This window comes from Tauraco erythrolophus, chromosome 8 (assembly GCF_009769465.1).
Source record: "Tauraco erythrolophus isolate bTauEry1 chromosome 8, bTauEry1.pri, whole genome shotgun sequence".
Lineage (NCBI taxonomy): Eukaryota > Metazoa > Chordata > Aves > Musophagiformes > Musophagidae > Tauraco > Tauraco erythrolophus.
In genome coordinates, this window is record NC_141472.1 from 23148079 (window position 1) to 23172644 (window position 24566).

The 24566-nt window shown below is 37.7% G+C and overlaps 1 protein-coding gene across 1 annotated transcript in view; it reads left to right on the forward strand.

The window, feature by feature from the left end:
• STK39 (serine/threonine kinase 39) overlaps positions 1-24566 on the forward strand; it is a 103965-nt gene that overhangs the window by 30745 nt on the left and 48654 nt on the right. The window contains exons 5-10 of the mRNA XM_086615586.1: positions 370-425; positions 5247-5356; positions 5458-5559; positions 5756-5889; positions 9200-9248; positions 9355-9420. Coding sequence (XP_086471712.1) covers positions 370-425; positions 5247-5356; positions 5458-5559; positions 5756-5889; positions 9200-9248; positions 9355-9420 — 517 coding nt within the window. The remainder of the gene's footprint in view (positions 1-369; positions 426-5246; positions 5357-5457; positions 5560-5755; positions 5890-9199; positions 9249-9354; positions 9421-24566) is intronic.

Sequence of the window (24566 nt, forward strand, 5' to 3'; positions counted from 1 at the left end):
GTAAGAAAGCATTAATTCTTGCTTTAAAGCTCTGAAAGCTCTCAGTTTGTGAGATTAAAAGGCAGTAAAACAGGCTTTGGGCCTAAATATTTCTGTTCTCAATAATCTGTCCCTGAATTCTGTTCATTTTTTGCCAAAGCTGAATTCGAGTCTTTTTATACGAGAGAGAGTTTGTGAGGGTTTGAGTTCTGTGCTCTGTTTTATTATAAATCAGTTCCATTTTATACTTCAGTTCCTGTTTCAGTCTTTTAAATTTTAAAATGCTATCTTATGAAACCAATTAGTATGCAATATTTATTTATGCGTCTACATAAAATGTGCTCATATGCACTTTCATACATAAAAACAACCTCTGTTTATATATTCCAGAGATTTGAAGGCTGGCAACATTCTTCTGGGTGAAGATGGCTCTGTACAAATAGCAGGTAATTACAGTGGAAGTTTAGTGGCTAAGTAAAAGAAAGAGGTAATTGCAGTTGGATTAGGGGCAACAGATAAAAGTTTTTCTATTGGCTTTTGACTATCCCCTTTGGAGTGCTGTAGCTGCAAGTTGTCCAGTTTCAGATTTCAGGGTTCTTGGTTAATAATACATGATTTAGAACTTATTCAGTATTTTCCTGTGTCCCATCAAATATATAAGGAAATTTCTTAATGTCCTCTTAATGTTACCTTTTGAATCACTGATGTACCTTAAACAGCTTGCAAATGGTAACAACTCATATTTGTGTTCAAGTTTTTAATTTGTTTCTGCAAGTAATTGTAATAGTTCTTGGGGATTCAAAAATCTGTATGTACTGCTCTTCATGAGGACCTTGGCTATAACTTTAACTAGTTACTGAGATGCATGAGATATAGCTTACTGAGAATTATTTTTGGCATTTCTACCATTTGTCTTGCAATGGTATTGGGTGGATACAGTTTAGCATCTTAAATATCTTCTGAATGTGTCTATATCCTCCTTGAGTGGTAGTCCATAAGAATCAAATTATTAGATATGCATAAGAGCTGAAGTACTGAGTAAGACCCCGTATCTCATCTCCTGAGTTAGTATCAGATAACTGGAAAACAGAGCGAGCAGGTGGTGACACCTGCCCCCTCTCCCAGCATACTCCCAGGCCTTTCGCAATTTGTAGGTTGTGACACAGCGATGGGAGCTTTGTGTTTAGTAGCCCTCAGTAATGAAAATAGCTATAGCCAAAAGTTCTTTTTTACATAAACAATGCTTTCAAAGTACCGTGTAAACATATATTTTGAAGTCTATGAAAATGGACAGGAAAAGATTGGCTGTCAAGTGAGCCATTTACTAATTGAAGCAGTCTTCTGTTTTGAGTTCAAGACTTTTTAAGTAGGTAGTCAATTTCACAGACTTGAATTTTAATAAGATACTTAATATTTATTTATTCACTTGATTACACCCTACAGTTGTCTTCACTTTGTATAGCACTTTGGGCAACTGCTGAGATTCTAGGTCTGTGTTCAAGTATTTTTAGATTTTCTCATATTGTAAAGAAGTAGATGTTTAGACAACCAACTTAATTAAAAAAACCCCCGAACTTTAAAGTTGAAAGATAAGTCTCATGAGCCATCTGAAAAAAAGCTGTTGACTTCAGATTGTTACTTTCACACATAATTAATCCACTCCCCCACTAATCAGATAACATTCAAACAACAGCTTCATTTATCCTTTTCTAGTTCAGCTCCAGACCTTGGTTTCTTGACCTTTTCTTCTTTTTTGCTGTAGGCATCTTAATGAGTAAAAGCTCTAATTGTGCTGCTAGGGCATTTGGTGCATGTGGGACTGAGGAAATTCAGTGGCTGGATAGATGTATGGAATGTGTCTTTCTATGATGCATTGTTTCAATACCATCTTCAGGTGAAAAGTGCCGCAGTGTCTGACTTTTTTCTTTGTTGGTGTGAGGCTGTTCTGTTTGGGACAGCTGAACATTGCACATTAACTGAAAGCCAATTTTGAATGTCAAAGAGGCTGAAATTCATCTTTTTTACATCTTTTTGCCTTGACAAAGTAAAATCTCCTTTCATCTTTGAAGAACACATACCTGATAATTTTGCTTCTCTTTATTTGCTAGAAGAACTTAGGTTCTTTTGACTGCTTGTTCTCCTGCAGCCCAAGCTTCCACAATGAAAAGATGTATCCGTAGCACACACTGCTAATATGTATGAGGAGTAATATTTGAAGACGCAGTTGTCCCTTAGCGTTGCTGGGTTCTAAGGGGCTATGGCTCACAAATGAGGCTCAGCCCACTGTTTCTCTGACAAAAGAATTTGTGCAGGTACAGAAGAGCATAGAGTCCCTGGAGAACCGGGATAGCTCTACAGAGACCTCTGATTATGGGCCTCAAAGGTTCTGCACAGAGAATCTGCTCAGTCTGTGGTGGGAAAGAGGAAAATTCACATCTTTTTGTTTTGTTTAATTTGGGGAGACTTACTTTTAAAGTACAAAATTCCTCCGTGCAGGGCAGGACTTATTCACAAATTCAGTGTTGAATAGTCACTGCAGTTCCTTAGCTCCAACATTCTACTTAAAACTATTGGGATTTTAACACCTGGTGCTTTGGGCAAATAAGATGATTGGTACTTCATCAGGGTTTCAACCTTCTAAGACTGAATTGCCTGGGAGCGGTCAAAGTATCAAAGAAACCAGTAAAGGAACAGATATGCAAAATGAGGGAAGGAGCATACAGTGAAGAGCAAACATACACAGAGATTGGTGGAAGTGTAGAAGGTATGGGCTGTATGATGCATTTAGTCCATACAAGAAATGACAATTTCAGTAAAACTTGTCGGAAACAGAATGTTGTTTTGAGGAGCCTAGGCAGAAGATCCTGCTCTTTGGTGTTGTGCATAGGTGACTGTGCGAACTTACCCATTGCACCTGTGGTTCTCAGGGTGTTCTCTCCTGTAGTAATCCATAGCCACAGAAATGTCTGGAAAAGATCTAATTAAAATTAAGCAGAGCCTCAGATACTCAAGCCAGATGGAGGAGAAAAATTTCTCAGGGACAATTGTTTGGCAACTCAAGCTTTCCTTGGCCAGCCCCATTCTCATAGGAGTTTTTATCCTTTATTTCTCTCCCAGTCTTCACCGTAACCCTACACATGGCCTTGGCTGAGCATTAGGCTAAAGTCTACAGCCACCATCAAGGTGAGAAAGTTAGGGGAGAAAAATTTTTGCAGCCTGTGCCTTCCTGCAGCAGTGGCTTTGCAGCTCTGCTGCCGTGGAAGCAGTGGCTTTGTCTTTTTCCCAAGCCTGATCCTGACTCTAGAGCTTGGTCTTGGCTGAGACTTCGCCAAGTGCCCAGCCCTGGCTGAGGTGAAAAAGATGTTAGGATATAAATGATTTGTAGGCTATGTTTATTTGGGCAGCTCTGATTCCTTTAATTTCAAAATGCTTTACTAATACAGTTAAATCAGGGGTCTTCATTAAATTTGTTTTTTTCTTTGATATTAGCTGTGACTTTTAATGCCTGACTATTGACTTGTTCAGCTCTTTTCCTTTAATACATTTCACTTTCCTTTTTATGTAACTTGTTCTCAATAATACTTTGTGTCCTGTGTGATAGGAAGCTTGCCACTCTAGGTCATGTGTTTTCTTAAATAACCTATATTTGTGAAAGCTATGTCTGAGATGGGAAATTAAAGTCTTGTTTTTATTGAGTAGCTATCAAAGCATTCTTCCTCTCTGTAAACATAGAACAGTGTTTGACTAGTACTATAGTGAAATGTTCACTTGACTTAATTAAACACTCATCACATCTTTCTCCATGAGGTGTTGCAATATTTCATTTTGAAGCTTATGCAAGAAGAGATTTTACTTAGTTTTTGGGTTGATTTTTTTTCCACTGTCCTCCCTCACCCATTTATATTTGTTGTTTGTTGTCCATGTCAAAACTCATGTTGTGTTAATAGGGAAGAACACCAGTAGGGGAGCAAAGATTAAGTCAGGGTTTTAGCTGTGTATCTCAGTTCTTGAAAGAACCTGTAAACAATTGTCCAATACAAACTATTTCTCTTCGGTAGTGAAAGGACATAATTTTTTTTCCGTATCTCTCCTTTATTTATGCATTCATTTATTGATCTTTTATTTCTGCCTATTCAGCTTTTCCTTATATACAATAGTTCCTGTTCAGGAAACTAATACCAGCATTGATTTTTAGGGCATTAAAAACTTAGAAGCAGGTGTTTCTGAGTCTGTTCATGCTTTTCAGAAATGCAAACAAAACCTGTCTATTCTATAACTTAAAGATTTTGAGGAAAAAAAATGGGGTTTTTTATTCATCAGGCAAGCTGCAGGGAAAATGGAAAAAATACGCTTGAAGCTTGGTTCTTACTTGTCTACTGTATTTCTGTGTGTTTAGTGATATAGAAGACATCCAAAATTTGAGTCTGTGATGCTTAACAGTTGTTTAGTGGAAAGTAATGATAAAACTACATTTTCTGTAGTTACCAATTCCACCCCCAATCCCACTCTTAAAGTCAGGGAACAATAGGAAAATAAAAATGGAAGTAGGTCTATAGTAAACTACTTGATTTCAGTACAACTGGATTGTAAATAGCATAATCTAAAATACTCTTCATATAGCTTCGTTCAAAATGGCAGTATTTCTCCATACATTCGTAATCTGCTATTCTTTCTTCTTTTATGCCCTAGCTCTCCCATACAGCTGTCACTGACGTAGTGACAGGTTAATGGAACACTAAGGTGTTTTGCTATTTTGGACTTTGATAAAAAGTATTCATGTCATCTTCTACTATTACATCTGTATTGTTGATCACTTTGTTGATTATCTTTGAGTCGTCAAATCTCCATAAGTATTTAAGTTTATAAACAGTGTTCCCTCTTGTTTAAATTGCATTCAAACTCAGTAGCTGTACAGAAGTAGGTCCTTGTCTTTGAACAATAGCAGGTGCAAACCTTTTAAACCTTGACTCAAAGTGCACATTTGAAAACTGTAAGTAACAGGCATACTGGAGTCCTTTGTAACCGTATTTGGGAAGACACATACTAGGAGGTTAAACTTGAGGGTATCCTAGTCCACATCTCCCAGATGAAATGTTACAGAACGGATGGTATAGTTTTTAGAACAGTGTGTCATGAAACAAAGGTAGGCTCTGCAATGCAGAGTTTCTGTAAGTAGACCTTTGTAAATTCCCTTAGTTTCTAAATAGTAAAATTTTTGCGTTGTTATTGGTAGTTTAACAGATTTCGACTTTCTTCCCTCTTCACAGATTTTGGCGTTAGTGCGTTTTTAGCAACGGGAGGTGATGTTACTCGTAACAAAGTAAGGAAAACATTTGTTGGTACTCCATGTTGGATGGCCCCTGAAGTAATGGAGCAGGTATTTCTAATGTTTTTTAAAAAATAAATTTTTATTTTAGTCTTTAATTTGTGGAACTTGAGATGTCACCACCTTGTTTTTCTCTTCTGGTTCTATTCCAGGTGCGAGGTTATGACTTCAAGGCTGATATGTGGAGTTTTGGGATAACAGCCATTGAGTTAGCAACAGGAGCAGCACCTTATCACAAATACCCTCCTATGAAAGTAACAATCACTTTGCATTACTTAATGCTGTTAGGTGTATTATTAATGCTGCCAGATAGCCCTACTTCGTTTTCAATAGCAACTCAAGATATCTAAGTATATGTATTCTGTGGAATATTTATTCTCATAAATATTTAATTTCTACATGTTTTGAATTGATTTTGCTTAGAGTATGTCTTTTTGGGGTTTACTGTAGGTGTTAATGCTGACGCTTCAAAACGACCCTCCCACTTTAGAGACAGGTGTAGAGGACAAGGAGATGATGAAAAAGTATGGCAAATCCTTTAGAAAACTAATTTCATTATGCCTTCAAAAAGATCCTTCCAAAAGGTAGGTCATTATTGCCATATACGGTGGAATTATTTTTTTAAATATACAGACTAGTTAAAGTTCCAGTGTTTAAACATCATCTTTAAGTGTATGATTTGAATTTTGTAAACAGCAGCCTTCAGCCATCTTCGTTTGAGGACAAGAAATTGCCTCTTAATTGTCAGTTAAGTTTTCTTCTTCTGGGTTGTTAACCTAATTTATTTATACTTAAATACATTGTTGAATTAAACTGATCGAACAGAAATCTTGGTCTTGGTCTACATCTTAATTTCTCATCTGAGGCAAGATGTAAATCTTGATATTGTGCATAAGTCTAATAAGACTGTTCAGATTCATCAGACAGAACTGTTGGTAACCAAACAGATCAGTCTCTTGGCCTTTAAAATAAATTAAAAATAAATAATTTCATGTTGATTTTTGTAATTTTGTGACATAAGCTTAGTATTGCCTTTATCTTGGATATTTCCAGAGAAAATTACTTATTAAGAGGTATTTATTTTTTTATTGTAAAGTTAGGGGCTCCAAGCTTGAGTTTCCCTCATGTTTATGTAGGCAATTGTGTGTCATAGTATCTTTGTGATTTGTTCTTTCTTGCCGTGTTTTGTGAATGGGATAGCCAAGATGATGAAAATACTAAACATCTATTCCAAAACCATTGCTGAGGTCCCAAGTTCCCAGAACGATTAATTTATTTATCCTTTATTCATTTTTATGCAGACCTATTTTTGTAGGTTTCTTTTACTGAAGAGTTGGAGGAGGCAGATTCTACTTCACATTATTTCCTAAGAGTATTTAATATATCACTTTTTTGAAGAGTTTCAGAGCTGGCATTTCTGGGAAAAAAGATAGTTCTGAGAACGCAATCCTGACTGAGTACTGTGTGGGTCTTTCACGGTGTGTACTTCTCTTCACTGATGTTACACTAGCTTAAGTCTACGATGCTGTTGCAGGGAGTGAAGTAGAAAAGGTGACAGCAGCAATACTAGAGAACAAGTGTAATTAAGAAAAAAGATTTTGTGGCATCATCTTTATTCTTAAATCCTTCGAATGCTTTTTTTCACTGAAGGATCATTTGTGTACTGTTTTCAGATTCCCAAACTCTTTACAATTGGTGGTCTTAGCAGCAAGTCCTGATGCTTTAAGCTTAGCACTGCAGTTTGGCTGCTTACAGATAAGAATGAAATGCGTTCTGGGTAATCAAGCTTCTTTTAGTTTCCAGTGTCCAGCAGTTTTCAGGGCTAGATTAAATTGGTATGAAAACATAAGAAAGAAATAATTAAAACGTTTTTCTTCTCTCATTGAACCCATAATGCTGTTACCTAATCTGTAGTTATGACATTAGCGTTGAAACATTAATGTTTAAACTAATTACACTAATTTGTTACACTGATGTTTAAACACATGCAATATCTTTATACACAGGATTGCCTTGAATTGAACAATTAGACCAGCAGATAGGTGATGAGATCTATGTGCTAGTTACTCCTAACCAAGGAGTGAGTGTCCTTGTATTGTGGGGTCATTGCTATTTTTTTTCATTTCTCCCTGGCCAGGATTTAATTTTGCATGGAGATACCTCCATAGTTGTTGAGTCATTTGTGGGAGAAGCGCCTGCTCTTTGTGGCAAGTTCCAGGACTGGCATTGCACTGTTGTTGCTTCAGACCAGGATGTTTTTCTTCTGGGGATCTGTGTGTGGGTGTTTCTCTCTCTCTCCCCAGTGCCAAGGATGCCGCTCACAGTCCTCAGCTGCAATTCACTGCCGCAGCCTGTGTGGAAAACAGGCCCAGAAAGCATGTCCAGACCAGTTCAGAAGTGTCTGGCATAATTAATGGTAGAGGAATGGAGAACACTAGTTTGGATAAAACTTTACTAGGAATCTAGCTTTTCACTGTGCATATCCCCGTTATGAGATGTAGTGGTACTGGATCACTGAAACTGGTCTTAAGACTAAATTTCAGACAGAACTTTAAAACTTTGACACAGAAACTGAAGTTTTGTGGTGTTTTTTTTTTTGTTGTTGTTGTTGGTTTTTTTGTGTGTTTTTTTTTTTTTTTTAATGTTCCCCTTCCTTTTTGCTCATCCAAGGTTTCTGTGAATTACTGCTAAGCCTGGTGGTCTTCACAGTACCACTAATAAGAACACCATTATTGTAGGGTTTGGTGCTTTGGAGAGGAAGAAAAATAAGGGCTACTGTCTGTGTCTAAATTGGATGCTTTTTGTTGATGTCAGGAGTTGTTTCGTTTTTTCTAGAGGGAGTGAACTGTTATATACATACACACTACTTCCTACTCCTCTTTTCTTCACTTATTCTTCAGATGCGTCCTTAGAGAAATAAACTAGTTCAGATTTTGAGGGTTTTTTTTTGAGACTGAAATTTTCCAAATTGATGCTTTCCACTGTCTTATCTAGTTTGTGCTATATCCAATCTCTTGCTTTAATTCCAGTGGGAAACTATAGCAGATGTTGCCTCTGTTCATTTAGAAATGATGAATCTTGGAGATTTCAGCTTCTCTAAATTTAGACATGTCAAAATTAGTCTTGGATAATGGTATGGGCTCCTAATAGAAAGGATGAAAAGAACCTGGAGGATTTTATTTCATCCCAAGAGATGCTTTGCTTTCACTCCAGAGTCTCAGTACCAGAGCCTGGCTTTGGCTGGATAAGTAGCTTTTTAGATCGCTGAAGCTAGGGGAGACAAACCCTGCTGTTGGAATCACTTCAGTAAAAGTGAAATGTCTAGGTTTTGACCTTACAACTTGCTTTGATTTTATTTGTCGATTTGTTTGGAAAATGCTCCTGATGACTTTCTTTTTTGGTTTATGCATCATGTTAATAGTGTCAGTATAGTTGCTTGTGAATACCTACCTGCTGACATCAATGAAGAAGCAGGTAGCAGGTATTGATGCTACTGTTTGGAAAGTGTAATTATTCTTTTATTGCTGTGGAGCAAAGTTCAGTTGTGTTCATAGAGTCACTTGGGAAAGAACATGATACCTGACTTTTGTTTTGTTTGTTTTAAGGATAAAATGGAGTTGTGTTGAGAGGGGGAAAATTGGCAACTTAGAGACTGATTTTTTTTTTCCCCTTTTTTTTTTCTTTCCTTTGGTATTTTTGCTGTAGGGAGGCTTAATTTTTTCATGTGTGGTAAGTGAGTATGTGTGAATTAATTCAGTAGCTGTTATCATTCATTCCCCATTCATACAGTACTAATTCAAAAGTATTAGAGACGTACCATTTAACTAACGTCTTGTACTGTATTCACTGAGAGGGGTCTTTGTTTTCTGTTCTAATTTATTATTGATCTTTCAGGCCCACAGCAGCAGAACTTTTAAAATGCAAATTTTTCCAGAAAGCCAAGGTAAAACGTTTAACCCTACGAGTAAATTTTGCTCTGCCTTAAAATCTACATGAAATTTCTTCTTTCCTTGTATCGATTTTTAACTTGGCAAATGTTGATTTTGCAGAACAGAGAATACCTGATTGAAAAGCTTCTCACTAGAACGCCTAATATAGCACAAAGAGCAAAAAAGGTGAGTATTCACATCTTTTTCTTGATTGGTATGCAAAAGAAAGCAGGGATCGTTCAGTTGCCTTACATTTAGTTGACTGAGCTGTTCTCTTATGCAGTCCTTCAAAGATAGTGACTCTTGAATTAATGGTTTCTGTAGCCTAGTTTTCTCCAGGAAGCCCTGTGGCATTTTGACTTCCTTTCTGGCCTTGCCAAAATGGCATGTGGTATTTGTTGTCATACGTGTGATAAAATTTTTTCCCCACTCCCTTTCAGAAAGCTACAGGTGAAATAGTTGTGCAAATAAAAAGTGATTTGTGAGCATATAGGTTCATAAACTGCAGAACTCATATCTTCATGGATCACCTAGAGAAAGGGTGAAGATATTATAAATGACGTTTATTGAGGACTACCTGCTTCTTCGGATTATTTCAAATGTGACACCCAAATATATGGAAGTTGAGTCCAAACTCTTCATTGGTGCTGCTGAGTTATACAGACCAGTGGAGCCTTATCCACAGGTGATGGAGTTAAATCTGCAGCTATGGCATATGCTGGTATTTCTGTGGTGCCTTTGGTGCTTGCATAAATGAGCTAACCAAGTCATGTGCAGCAAAACTACAAAAACAATAACTCTTAACAGGTGTAACATGTAAGTATGTTAAAACTCAAGTATGAAGCAAGCTAATGCTTGTAAGAGCTCGTAAACCTGAATGAATGTAGACTTCTGCTTGTTGTGTGTGAGAAATTATGGAACTCCCTTTCTGTGGTGACATAACTCACCATGTCTCTGAAGTTTGAGGAATCTGCTCTGAAATCACTGAGCCTCTGCAGGTGACAGGGCAGTGTGCTGAGTCCAGCTTCCTAAAAGCAGGCTTTCTGGGAGGATGTTTTGGGGAAGGCACATCAGGAAAGGAACTGTTTCAGCCTTTGTTGGCACATCGGTTAGGCTTCAGTTACCTGGACTGGCACTTGGTTTTCTGTTGTCTTTGTGGGTGCTCGATGCCATCTTTGCCTCAGTCTTTGTTAATATTGGTTTGGCATAACTCTACAACACTGAATTGTTCCTACAGCTGGCGGCCTGTACTTGGAAGAGACTGTCAGCGAGATCTGAATGCTTTGAGTTGCTTCTAATCTTCTTTTAGGTGGAAGTAATTTGGGAAATCGGTGGCAATGATGGGGCTTTGTGAGAGGCTGGAGTAGAAAGCTGGAATGAGAGGGCTTGTAGAAGGGGTAAGTGTGCTGAGCCGGTCAGCATCTGCGAGTTGCAGAGGAAGGGTGTGCGTAGTTCAGGCGTGTGGCCATGCGGTGGCAGCAATGCCCACGTAAAAATTACACAACTGGGAGAAAAAGTAGTCGTTTGTTTTTCGTTTTACATCTTGGGCCGTACAGGAGTAGTTTGGCCGTGTTCTAGTAACAGCTGTTTTTATTAGAGCATGTGCCTCATGAGATTTGTCTCCCAGCTGTGTCCACAGGACAACTTTAGAGGCTGCATGTTAACTCATACTTACATGTATGTATACTTATTTCTTTAAATAACTTAGCATCTGGAATTGCAAAATGAATGCAGGGTAGCCTTCTATACACCACCAGAAATAGTTTTCTGAATGATTTTTTTGACAATTCTTTTTAATTTGGCAGAGGCATGATTTTTAAGAAATCAAAGGTGTACGGTGCTAGAGACAAATTAATAGGTCTTTTAGTTAGAGCATAAATGGAAAAAAATATTTGGGTTTTAGTCAGTGGAAATGCTAAATTATTTATACTTTAAAAGGATACAATATTAAAATTCATCAGGGATTTAAAATTTAATTCACTTGTTATAACTTTGCATGTAGCTCCTGTTTTAAGATGCCGTAAAATATAAATGTATTGCAATATTAAAACTGCGGGTTTTTATTTGAAAAAAACTTGTGTAAGTAGAGTTTGGTTGCTCAAACTTTAACATGTAACATGTCTAAGAGGTCATTCTTGAAAGACGTAACCCCTGTAATGGAAAAAAGAATGTCACTAGGTCAAGAGATGGGACAGAGCTGATGTCATCACTGCTTAATTATCTTCTGTAGCACTTGGTGTGAAATGCCTATAACTAATGATCTGTAGCACTGCTGCTAGCACAGATGTCAGATCTGCCCTGCAATAGTTTAGGTTTTTTTTTATGCATTTGCCACATGTATAATTACTTTGCACTGCTGCCTAGAACTCCAGCCTCAGTTTGGTTTTAACTTTAAATTCTTTTCTCTTGACATAGTGTTCTCATGTTTTGCTCCTGCCTTTGCAGCTTATACTTGACAACTTGTTTTAACTAAATATGAGTTCAAGTCTGTTTGTGAGATCCTGAAAGCAGAAACTCATGGTCTTGTATGTGTGAGGAAAACATTGAGGCTGTAAAGATGTGTCCTGTTTTAAAACCCAATTTGTTAAGTAAATAACACTTACATTGTATGTTTAAAATACTGTTTACCATCAAGTTTTTAAACTACATCTCTGTGCATATATTCCACTTGTTCCAGTGTTTCTTTATTTGGTTTTAATTCTGTTAATTTTGAAATTATGCCTTTCTTCCTGGCCCTGTCCTAGTAACTAAGGATAACACTGAAACACTTCTGGAATGGACTTGCTCAGGAGAAACATGTCTTGCCTCTTCCTGTGCAGAACCTGCTTAAGTATATACCGGTACTGATCCACAGAAATGAGTGTTACACCATGCAACTTCTTACCAGCCACTCTGGGTTTCATTAGTGTGACTAACCACTTGTGAGAGCATTACTGGTGTCAAGAAGAACTGGAGAAAAGGCTGTGGTGAAAGGTTTGAGCTCAGTGTGGTCTACTAAGAAAGGATATGCTCTGAGGCCACACTTTTGTCATTGATAGAAACGCAAGTGTCCTGATTGCAGCCTCTTCTTGGTTAGGTGGTGTGATGGTAGGGCAGCCTGCCCTGTCCCACTTGGATCAGGGCTATGTACAGCCCTCTTGTACAACAGCTTAGCAAGAGTTAGATACACTATTTATTAACATATGTTGAAGTAGTTTTAATCTTGAAACAAATGCTAAGTGGTTTCATTTGTGATTAGAACTGCTATATTGGAATAGCGGAAATTTAAAACAGCTTCCAGAATTCCAGAGTTAGTTTGAAGTCTTGTCACAGAGGAAAATTAATTATAACTCTTAAGTACTCTGTATGCCCAAAGGCCCTGGGTCAATTTTGTGGTTTTATAATCCTGTTTCTTTAATTTTTAAAATCTCCTGCATGACTACCACTTTTACAAAGTGAACAGGGAAAAACATGTGTCTACTTTTCATTTTCTTGCTGTTTGAAGTACTACTATTAAAAAAAAAAAATCTGAGCCAAATTATTAGTCTTGAATTCTAGTTTTGGGAAGGTGGTATTGCTCTGTGCTGTTAATAGAAGCTCTTTAGAGCTCAGAGTTGTAAGTTACTGGGAAAAACCTGTGACCGCATAAAGAGATGATTAGTGTGAATGATACCAATTTTAATAAAAACTTCAGTAGAAATACCCTTACTGATGGGTTGAAATTCTAGCTCTGCAGCACAGCTGATTTAGGGAAATGATCGTGTTACCTTACAGAAAAAATTAACAATCCCCTGCATTTAATGAGGAAAATATCATTAGATCCTAGATTTCTTGGACAGCTCTAAGAGCATGATTGCACCTCAGCAAGACATACATATGCAACATTTCCTTGTTTCAGTAATGGATTTAATCTGATGTGTACGCCTCAGCAGTGATGGGTGTTAGTACAACTGGACTCTAGACCTTTTGAAAAGCAGAGAGCAACATTAGTTTGAGCTCAGATTACTAATAAAAGTGTATATTCATTGCTATGATTCTTTACGCTTTAAGAAATGCTTATTTCATTAATGCTGGTGTTTAAATAGAAGGGATGCACTATACTGGAACACTTTTTTTGGAAAACAGCAGCTGAACTGTAACTATCTATTCGATAAGACTTTGTGTGGGGGTGGCCCCTCCATCGCAGAGGATTAATTATTCCATTTACTCAGAACACTGCTACAAATGAAAAAAATAGTGCGACTATTTTTATATTGTTGGATATTATTAGAAAAAATAGAGGAGAAATTGTCATTCAGACCATGTTGGGTTTTTTGTTTATTTTCAAGAAGTTGTTGGAAGTAAAACTTAATGGAAACACCTTTTCCATAAAATGTAAGCTTGACAAAAATTCACATAATCGGGAAGCAGTGCCTGTGTTAGTGGGTAGTGGGAGTGGAAGATGTTTTAAGAGGCAGACATATGCAGTTGCTTTGTTTTAACATTTCAGATAAAGGAAAAAGATTGCTGTCAGCATTTCGGTCAGGTATATTCAAATACAGTTGTGCCATAAGATACGAGGAACTTCATACAAAATATGAGTTTGTCTGTCCTTTCTTTCATGGGGTGCTTTTACCATCTGTGTAGAGTTTGAGAGGTGGGATTTTGTGCCCTCTTGAATGGAGCTAATCTAGTACAGAATAGGTGAGCTTTAAAACTAAACTATGGAGTAGTTGGCTCAGTTGAGTGTGTTTTGTACTTCAGATAGCCATAAGCATCTCTACAATAACTTGTATTACTTTTTATGGCAGTGTTTAAAAGCTCACGCATGACTCATCTTAATCATTAAAATGGAACTCTCTCCCGTATTGGATAGTGTTTTCCAGTTCATGGGTTATCATGGTTCAAGCTCAGAATTCATTTGTGCTGTGAATCAGTCACTGTCTCTTGTGTAACAGCATTGATCTACTCATTAGCTAATGTGTTTGTCACCTGTTGACTTGTTAAAAAATGTCTAAAACATGGACTGACATGAGGTTGGTGTATAATGAGAACTTTTCTGATTAGACCACTAGCTTTAAATATTTGGCATTTATCTAAGCTGATGAAACTTTCAGTACTGGAGGCGAGTTTCATTACTGTGAAATCCAAATGTAGTGTATTCTTAAAGGTGCTGTCGAAGGACTCCTGGTTAAAGAATGAAGATAGGATAAAGGAAGTCCAGGTGTGCTTGATGCTGGTGGTAGATTCTTTGATCAGGAAGTCTTGTAACTAACTAGAAGATAATCCTATTTTATTGTCGTATTTTTTTAATGATTTGGTTTTCTGTGTTTTGTTGAGAATGTGCAGGAAGGTGCTGGCTTTACCTGTTTGCCTTCTAAGACATGAAACTTCAAACACTTCACTTGCATGATGTCCAAAACCAGATTGCCTCTCTTGGCTTTGAAACGATGTCCTAACTGGGAAGTATCTCAACAGAATTAGTTGTTATTATATCTGTTCCCAGTCTATAGGCCAAATCAGTATTTTGGCAGTGCAGGCAGCCACAGCTGGCTTGCTAGGGTGACTGTAGTGTTATGAGTTTTCCCACTGTGCTGTTTTGAGTGAGGTGGTAGAAGAAGCCTTTCTGCCTGTCTTTGTTCGTAAAAGTAATGAGAAGTTTTGGGAGGATGTGGAAGTGTGTGTTACGTGTACATTTTGGGGAAGTTTGTCGGAAAGGTCATGTGGGGAGATGAATTACAAAGAGGATTCTGTAAATGCAAGGTGGCTCAGAAGCAGCGTTGCCGTCTGTTACCATTTGCTGAAAGACTAATGAAGTAACTGTGAGAATTTTTGCTTTCATATGGAGAAGTTAAACCTTTAGCCACCCTAGTTCTGAAAAAAAATAAATTGAAGAGAGAAAGAAAAAGGAAAAAAAAAAACAGCCAAACAAAAAAAGGCGCTTAGGCCCAACACTCTGAGGAAGTGAAAAGTAAATATGTTTTCCTGGTTAGACCTTGTAAAGCTTTTAGAAGTACAACACAAAAAAAAAAATTACATGCCCCAAAATATTACATCTTTTGACACTCACCCCTCCCTGCACTCGTGCTTGATACTGGTAATATATTCTTGAAGTTCCTGGGGAGAACTGGAAGAGAAGTACAGGTGAAGCAGGACATCCTTGAGATCGAGCTATCCAGCAATATTACGGGGGACTTAATTTACTGAAAAGTGCTCTTGGCTCAGGAAGTAAAATTATGACTGGAGCTGAAAACTTCAAGGTTTTAATCAGAACAGGTAGTTTAAGGCTAGCAGAGCAGAAAGATGGACTGGAATAGTGATAGTTCGTATGCGGAGTCCAGTTTGTTTAGCACTGAAAAGCAGCTCTGTGAGAAGATTACTCAAACTGTGCATCTGCAGGAAAAGATAAAGTTACGTGGTATGTGAAGTGAAAGCGGAAAAATGTCACCTGGATGATAAAGATGTGTGCATCCGAGCTGTGCTGCGTGGGAGCCATAGGCAGCAGAGGGCAGCTGCATCTAACGCAGAGCACAGCTGAGATGCACGCGTTCCAGACTTCCGCAGCTGTGGAGTCACGCAGGCTGGGAGAGCATTGTTCAGGTAGGAGCAGCTCTAGGTCTGTGATTTTAAATGCTGTAGCCTGGTTGAACACGTACTGCTTCTCAATATCTCACTAAAATATGAACACTGGGGTTTTATAAAATCAGATTTTATAAAAATCGCAGATTTATGTTCATTATTTTCATGTTTGTAACTTTTTGGACAAGTGCACTCAAGTTTTCAGTTTGCCTTATTTTTAAAAAAAATATCTTGAATAAGCTTAGGTCTCTTTAAAATGTGTGGAATGCAGAATGTGTATTCTGTGTATTATGTGTATTCTGCAAATGTGTGGAATGCAGTAATTTCTCTTATGATAGAAAAGGATGGTGGAACTGGAAAATGCTGATTATACAAGGAGGATCCAGTGATCCCCATAACAGAAAACCTTTTAGTACTGATTCACCATCATGATACCCATTCATTTGAGCAGCCAGGAAAGATAACCAGAAGCTCTAACGATCTGGATCTTTATCTTTCTTCTTGATCTTTCAGAGCATCAAGTTACTTTGCCAATTTGCTATGTTTTTGATTGGTTTCCTTTGATTCCTGCAGGTACCTACTTGGCCTTAGCACCTTAATTTGGTTGCTGGGAAGGAGGGGGCCAGGCAGGGAAAAGACAGAGAGGTTAGACAGAGAGAGAGGCTCTTGCTTGTATGAATTAGCCATCAGGTCATGCCTGATAGCCCGTTTGGGATTCCCTGTTTTTGAGGTGAAGTGTTACTTTTGAGAAACAATGCAACTCCTCTGCTCAATTAATTGAAAACATCCTCCTCAGCACAGGTACACGTTCATGCCTGAAAGGACTATTGTTAAAATGTGAATTAAAGAATTACTTGCAGTTAATAACATTCAGTAATGAAATTTATGTAGTGGAACTAATAAATGGAGAAATAATGTCTGAACACCAAAAATCATACTGAATTACTAAACTTGCACATGTCATGTTGCTGAGATTTCTGCAAAACGCTGCAGTTCCTCAAAACAAAATCAGGTTCGAATTTTGGAGCAGAGATAATAAGTATGTCAAAGTATTTTTGTAAAACCTCATGGTTTTGGAAAGCAGAATTAGGAGTGCAGGGAATTACCTGCACTTGTTTACAAGATGTTTATGTGACACAATAGTGTCTCTAGTTTGAGCCGCTACATTTTGCTGTCTCTAAGCAGCATTATCCCACCAAGAGAAGAGTCTGTGAAAGAGTGAAAAGAGGAGGGCTTTGGACAGGGAATGCCCCAGAGTAGGTGGGGAGTTGGTACACAGAACATCCATACCCATTTTTCAGCATTTCTTGTAGAGATGCGAGAATGTGCTCCCTCCTCCCCTCACCCTTCAGCTTTTAATGGCTTTGTTTTCCTCTCACTGTATTCCATTTCTAACCTGTGAGTGTAGGAGGTAAGATTTCATGGCAGTTGCCCTCAGGTGTCACACTTGTCATCATGTGAGCGTGATACTGTTTGTATTTGGCTATAAAAACAAACCAGCTTTAAATATTTAAAGCAAATGGTCTTTTGTTTTTGGTTGGTTTTGGGTTGTTTTAACAGATATCTATTATTTCTTGACTTGTGCTGTGTTACCCCTTAAAAAAAGAGTGATCTTCAAGAACCAGTAGAGAGAACTGAAGAAGTCCTATTCAATGCAAAATTATCAGTCTCCTTTATGAAGTACTCTTTCAGGAAAGAAAATGTAATGATCTTACATTTCTTGGATTGAAATAGCTAGTGTAACTGATTCCAGTAGTAAGTAGAAGTGATAATTTACACAAAATTAGTGTATTTCCATTCTTAAATAACTTAGGTGCCTTTTCAGTCTTTGCAATACTTTATGCTGCATTAAGGGGAAACAAATATTTGCAAGTTTGCATCAGTGACTCAGATTTTCCATATTTACTTATTTCATTGAAGGTAATTATAAATGTTCCATAAACATGACATTGCACACTTCAGAGTAAACAACAGATAGCTGCTTTGGAAGGGTGTTCTGGATAGCTGTGAGTATATATTTTAATTCCAACAGAGGTGCAGTTTGAACTTTTGAAGAAAATGATTGTGAGATCAAAATACGTTTCATGAAATCTTGACCTCGAAGTAAATGAAATAGTTTTGGCCATTATCCTAATGTGAAATTTTAAATGGGGTAACAGTTTCTCTCAGTGTTGCCATGTTTTACAGACAGCATTTGCAAATTTGGAATTGAAGACTTCAGTTGGAACTGACTTGGAATTAAAAGATTTGGTGTTCCTGTATCTTTCTAGTGAGCTAACAGATAATATATGTGATAAAATTCTCTCCTCTTGCTTTTACTGATGCAGGACATACCACCTGAAGTACTAATGACACCTCATCTCCTCCCACAGTAAGATCACCTTGGAATACTGAAATTCAAACCCTTCAGACTGAGACTTTAGGGCATGGGAGATGTGTACATCAAATAACGTGTTTGCTTCCTACGAGCTTCCCTATGCTCTTCAGTCAAAAAGTTCTGTTGTTTCATGTAGGCAATATACACACCAGAAATGTCTAAAGACGTTTTTGAGAAACTGCAAAGCCTTAACTCATCTGTGTCCTTTCAGTCAGTAATTTGGACAAAACCTGAGCATGGTTGTACAATGTAGAGAAGCAATAACGATTAATTTGATGTGGAGTATGAATGGTAACTTTTTGCAGATTTTCAAGGTTCAGGACCAGCCTCACCCATCCTTCTTGGCGTACATGAATTTTTTGCCCAAGGAAGGTTTCTGTGGCATGCGATTTTGTGCAGTGAAGTAGAGGACTTGGATTTCTTCATACCACGAAAGGTGTAATGAAACAAACCTCCACAGTTCTTGCAAAGGGAAGAGGATTAAGTCATCTGGAGTGATGGCTTGCACATCTTGGTTTTTATTCTGAGATGAAAGTTTAAGACTAGTGTCTGGTCCTGAAAGGCCAGTTGCAGTTATCCTGGAACTAGTTTCTGTGCCAGATTAAATTCTTGCTGTCAAAGCAGTGTCTTAGTCCTGGTGAGCTTTTAAAGAAAACAAAACAAAACCCCCAACCAAACATAAAAAACCATAAAGATGGTCAACACCTCCTCCTCCTCCCTCTTCCTGCATATGAATAAGAAACACTTAAAAGTTCTTCTGTCTAACTTCTTTTCAAAGTCGGAGAAAAACAAAGACTAAGAGGAAGGCTGTTTTCCCCTTTATATTTGCAGCATGCAGAGCGATTTAAGAGGAGGGGAGCTAACGCCAAATTACTGTGATATCTTAACACCTTTCAAGCCCTACAAAGCAGAAATGCCAGGGTGTTACTTTAGAAAGGTAGGGGTATATCCCATTAATAATGATAGTCTGCGTAAGTCGTGGTGAGAAAAAACAAGATTCCCAGTTGCATAAAGCAAAGCACATTCAAGTTTGCAGAGTTTTTGTGGCTTGCATCAGAATAAAAACGAGACTTTGCATTGTAGTTAACTCGGGAATTTAAGAAGAGTCTGCAGTGAAGGGATTAGGATGTTCATGTGACCTATGAGACCGAGTTGGATGGGGTCTTGCCTTCTCCTGACGGAGTACCTCAGCTCTTGAGCGAAGGATGATGTGGACGTGTGGGAATTAATCCTCTGTCTTGGACTTCAGATTTTTTTTTTTTTTTCCCAAAAATGTGATTACAGTATAGGTGGTGTTATGCGAGAAGACTGATGTTCTTTTGCGTGAAAATATAGTGTAGAAAGTGACTTCTCCGTGGTCTGCATTTTACCTCAAGTGCTAAGCTGTGATTAAATGAGCAATTATTTTAAGCAAAAGGCTTGTGCCATGATTGGATAAATGTGATGATATGCTGATTTCCTTTGTTGCATTGGAATGCAAATAAATGTATAGGAGTGGGGATTGAAATTTGCTTTTGTATTTTAGGAAACAGTCAGGAAAGGTTTGTGAGAGGGCTAGAGGTAAAAATTATAAAATCTGATTGCTCTACAGGCTGAAGATGTATATGGAAGGAACTAGTCTGGGGTTTTTTGGAGAGAAATACAAAGAGCAAAATGTTGTGCTAAAACTAAAACTGTGTTCAGTAACATCCTGTTTCTCATCATCTTTCTTATAAAATAACTGGAATGGAACTGGCATTGTAACTTAGCATTGTAAATACTTCTCATGAAGTTGTATGAGAAGTGAAGCTCTTGGGATTTTAAAAATGAAAAGTGGAGGGGGACGGCACACACACAAAAAACTCACCTTATCAATTACTGAGTAATATTGGCACTTTAAAGAGTAATTTAGCATATCTGTTCTATAAGAACTTCTGGGATCTGTGTAACAGGGGAGCCCTGTCTCCTGTAAGAAGCATTACCACAGTTCAAGGGAAAGGTGAAGATATACACCATCAGTTGACTGGTGTTTCTCTTTTTTGCCTGAAAGTCAAATCTGGGCTCCTACTAGAACAGACTACAGAAAATGAAAAGAATGAGGTCTTTAAATAACCACCTTGTCATTTGTGCTCTCTGGGCTACATGGGATTGTGTGTATCTTGGATATTGTACTAGCAGATGTAGCTGAAGGGCATCAGTGGTAAAATAAAAGACAGTTTTATCTCCAGAAAAAGCTAAGCTAGTTGATTTGTTGGACTGCAGTATTTCCAGAAGGATTGCCTTCTGTAGATACACAAGTGCAAAAAATGGAGAACAGCACTGACGGTTCTCTAGTTAGAAATTAATAGGAAGCAGTGTCAAGGTTCCACAAAGACTTTTGCAGATGTGTTTTAAATAGGTGGGGTCTACATATTTGCCTCTTTCCAGGAATTCAGGAGCAAGTTATATTTGGTCTCTAAGTTACCTATATATGGAGGACAGCAAGCCACCTTCCATGTTACTGAAGTATTTAATGCTCATTAATGCCATCAATTTTGCTTACACAAATGCATCTTACTTACCATACTTTCAGGTCACCGTACTCTTTTGTGGAGCAGTTTAAAATGTTGATTTAAGTCTGCTCGGGACTCCATCCCAAATATTCAGTGTCCAGAGACTTTAATAGAAATAGCTTAAATAATTGGGAGAGTGGGAGAATCAAGATTACTAGTTCAGTCATCTTCGTGTAAAATGAGGAAAAAGACAAGAGACGTGTAATATTACTCGTACTGAAAGAATGGCTTTTTAACATGGCCTAGATCCTGTGCTGAACCATGTATGAAAGGCAGTAATGTTTTATGTGTGTATGCATTGGTATCCCACAGCAAGTCCTTTTTATGTTGCTTTTAAATTAGACATTGAAATAAAATACTAAACCCAGTTCTTTGCAGTTTTGAGCGGTTGTGAATAAAGAAGTAGAAAGATCTTAATATTCAGAAAATGTTCATTCCCTTCCTTGTCACCCTACAAAAATAAACTTGTAAAGAGATTGCAGAAGCAAAAGAATCAGTGATGAATAATAGATTCTTCTTTCCCCAGTCTCTAACATCTACGTAGAGCAAGTATGTCAGTGCCTAGAAGACAACAATTTATGTTTTGCTTCCTTATGCTGTAGCCAGCTTTTCATCAAACTTTGGGAAATGTGGGCAGCTTTTGTGTTTTGATGCTGGAGTTCTCTCTCTGTCAAGCTGGTTTGGGCTGACTTTTGATGGTGATATTTACAGTTGCCCTGTTCATCTGGTTATGCAGACATTCTCCTGGAAAGCTGATGCATGCTATTGTTAGCTGGAAATGTTAAATTATCTGTATCCTACTTTAGAAGGGTGAGGACAAAAAGTTCTATCAGTAGCTTAATTTATTCTTAAATCTTTGTGACTAGTGTATACTGGAATAAGCTTTAACTAGTAACAACATATACAACAATAATAATTTGATGCTTAATATTTTTGTGGTAGTCGTGATTTTTTCACTCACTAAATTGTTCAAGCATTCTCTGTTGCAGCTGACGTTCATAATGTCTGTCTTCCACAGCTGCAATAGTGTTGTCAGTGGCTTATTAAGTTTTTCCTCCTACAAACTGCGTTTGGTTGTAGATTACAATGTTCTGAGCTACTTTTGTGTTGGGTGCAGTTTAAATGCCAGTCATTCGAATTCGTTTTTTATTCCCTGTGTGCTCTTCTGATTTATGTGAAGTGTGTTTTCTAATATGTGCTGATTTGTCTTTCTAAGATTGAAGACTTTCATTGTTTTCTTTATTAGTTGAAGTTAAAACAATAAAACCCAAATTAGAATTGAACATGTTTTAACTTGTTTCCCTTTCCCTCTGAAATACATACTGAGAGAGTTATAATCCTGGCATAAAGAACTATCGATGCTGTATATTTTGACTAAGCTGATGGAGACATTGCATTTATACAGCTACTGCATGCAGTGTAAAAGAACTTCCTCCTTATTTTTGTAGAGATACAAGAAGCTTATTTCAGTTCCATAATCTGTCTCAGATTTGCTTTGTGGCCTTGGATAAATCACTTCATTTGTCTGCTTCTTTATTTCATTTGGTAAAATGGGAGACCTATAGCAGGGTATGAAGAGAAATAGAACATTCTTAACTGCTGTAATGCTGGAATCATTGAGGTGAAATGCAACCATGCCACCTTTGATATCAGTCTTCTAGTAGTATCTCAAATGATAACCAGTAATGAAATTCCAAATATTTACAATATTCCAAATACAACCGCTGCTGTATATTCCTGCTAGGAACAGTGTTAAGACTGTTGTTCTTACCTTCTGTTTGCCTTTTCTTTCCTATTCATCTGGCACTTCAGAAATTAATTTTGGTCCTAGAGTAGTACTGCTCAAGATAACCTTTCTTACACAAGCTTGTAAGAAAACTAGTGAAAGGTGATTAACATTTTGGTTGGAAAAAATCAATCTGAAGCAAACTGGATCTGAATGAGAATATGGAATTCAAACTACCTGTAGCACTGATTGCTAATATCATTTGAGGATGATAATCCTTTCTCATGTTGCTGGACTCTGCCAATTTCAGCACTGACACAAGAGAGACTGGGAAGTTGGACTGAAGTCCGCTGACAATTTTAGGCTTGCATATGGAGGTCTGCAGAGATATCTTCTCTCCAGTGAGTTGAATTGTGAGTCAGCAATCAATATGTCATTATGATAGAAACCATGAATGTAGTTGCCAAATAACGTTTACAGCCTTAAAATCCCCCCCGTAGAAAGAGAAGGGGGACATGGAAAGAAGGTGCTTTAGCTGTCTATATGTAAACGACAGGAGGTTGAGATAGCATGAATCAGGAAGAACATAATGCATTCTTTGAAGGACAGTTCATATGAGGGAAATGCTATGCTTGATTGTAAAATAAAATCAGAATAAAAGAGAGGTTTATCTGTTCTCTCAAGGGTAAAGTGTCATTGAATCTCATTGAAAGTTGATAAACAGGGCACGATGTCTGGGCTTTCTTTGTTCCTGATCATTGTACGGCGTCCTTTGAGAGCTATGCAGTACTCATTGCTAAGTTATGTGTTCAGGTCTCCAAGATAAGCATGGTTTCAACTTCCTTCCGTCTTGACTTCAGGTAATTCTTTTCCCTCCCAGGGTAATACTAGAAGTTGAGATGAACGGTCTGTCGTGAATACGCTTGACACTGTTCATTCACATTAGTTTCCTTTAGCACTTTATTTTGAGGTTAGAAAAACTCTTAATGTCCATATTTGTGAAGTATATCTTCAACATACATTTTGAAAAGCACTTTTGTTGAGCAGAGCTGGGAGTCGAACTCTATCTGAAATAGAAGAGATTCTTTAAGTGGGGCTTGAGATGCCCTCTGAGACATTCGTCATGTTGCATTGTCTCTCTGAATTTGGGTAGGAATATATTTGCTGTTTGAAGATATCTTAATAATGTTATTGTCTGTGTGATCTCTTCACATCTGCTGCTGTTTCTGTCAGTTTTTCTACAGGTTCCTGCAGTGACCCAGTGAGGCTGAGATTATTGGCAAAGCACGGATGAATACTTTGTGCAGTAGTGAACATGGCTTTCTGTAACCTTCCATTAGTAGCCATCTAGTTTATTTTTTAGCTAACAGTTGAGTGTTATGTAGGCCATCAAATCCCCATGAACTCTCCTCGTCATTTCTATGTAGTGATTTTTGTGTTGGCCCATTGCAGTGTTTCATTAACTTTAACAAGCTGCAGCATTTTGAAGAGTAGCTTAAGCTGACCACTGCCAAAGGAAAGAATTTGTAAGCTTTGCCATAGGGGACTACAGTTTGATGGGAGAAAATGGGATAATCGTTTCCCTTTCTCTCCCCCGATGGGCATACTGTAATGTGTTTGCTACAAATGCTTGATGCCTGAGGCACAGATTCCTGTTGTTGTATTGTGCAATGCGAGTGCTTAACGGGCTACAGTTCTGTACATGTATGTATATAACTATTCTTCAGCAAAATACTGCGGTGTATCGCACACCTGTTCTTGTAAATTGAAAGGAAACGATCAAAACAGTGAAGTATGTGAGAATGTCATCTAGAGAAACACACTCTTTTGTTTCCACCCTGATGAAGATGCATTTGTAACAGAACAATTCTGGCACCGGTTACACTCAGTGATTGCTTCTCTTTGTTCCTTTTTTTTTTTTTCTTTCATTCTGTCTCCTCACAAGCCTGTTATTATGGCCTTTAGTGTACTTGCTGGAAAAGGTTTTTCCTGTGTTGAACATCATTTAGGCCTGTAAGGACAAAAGGGATATAGAGCTTAACCACACTCTGGGGTGAACGCTTCAAGAGTAATCCAAAGTCTCGGAAAGACTGGGTTGTGATTAAGTGAAAATCTTGTTAAGATTTTAGTATAGCGACTTGGCATACCTTTATAAAAATGT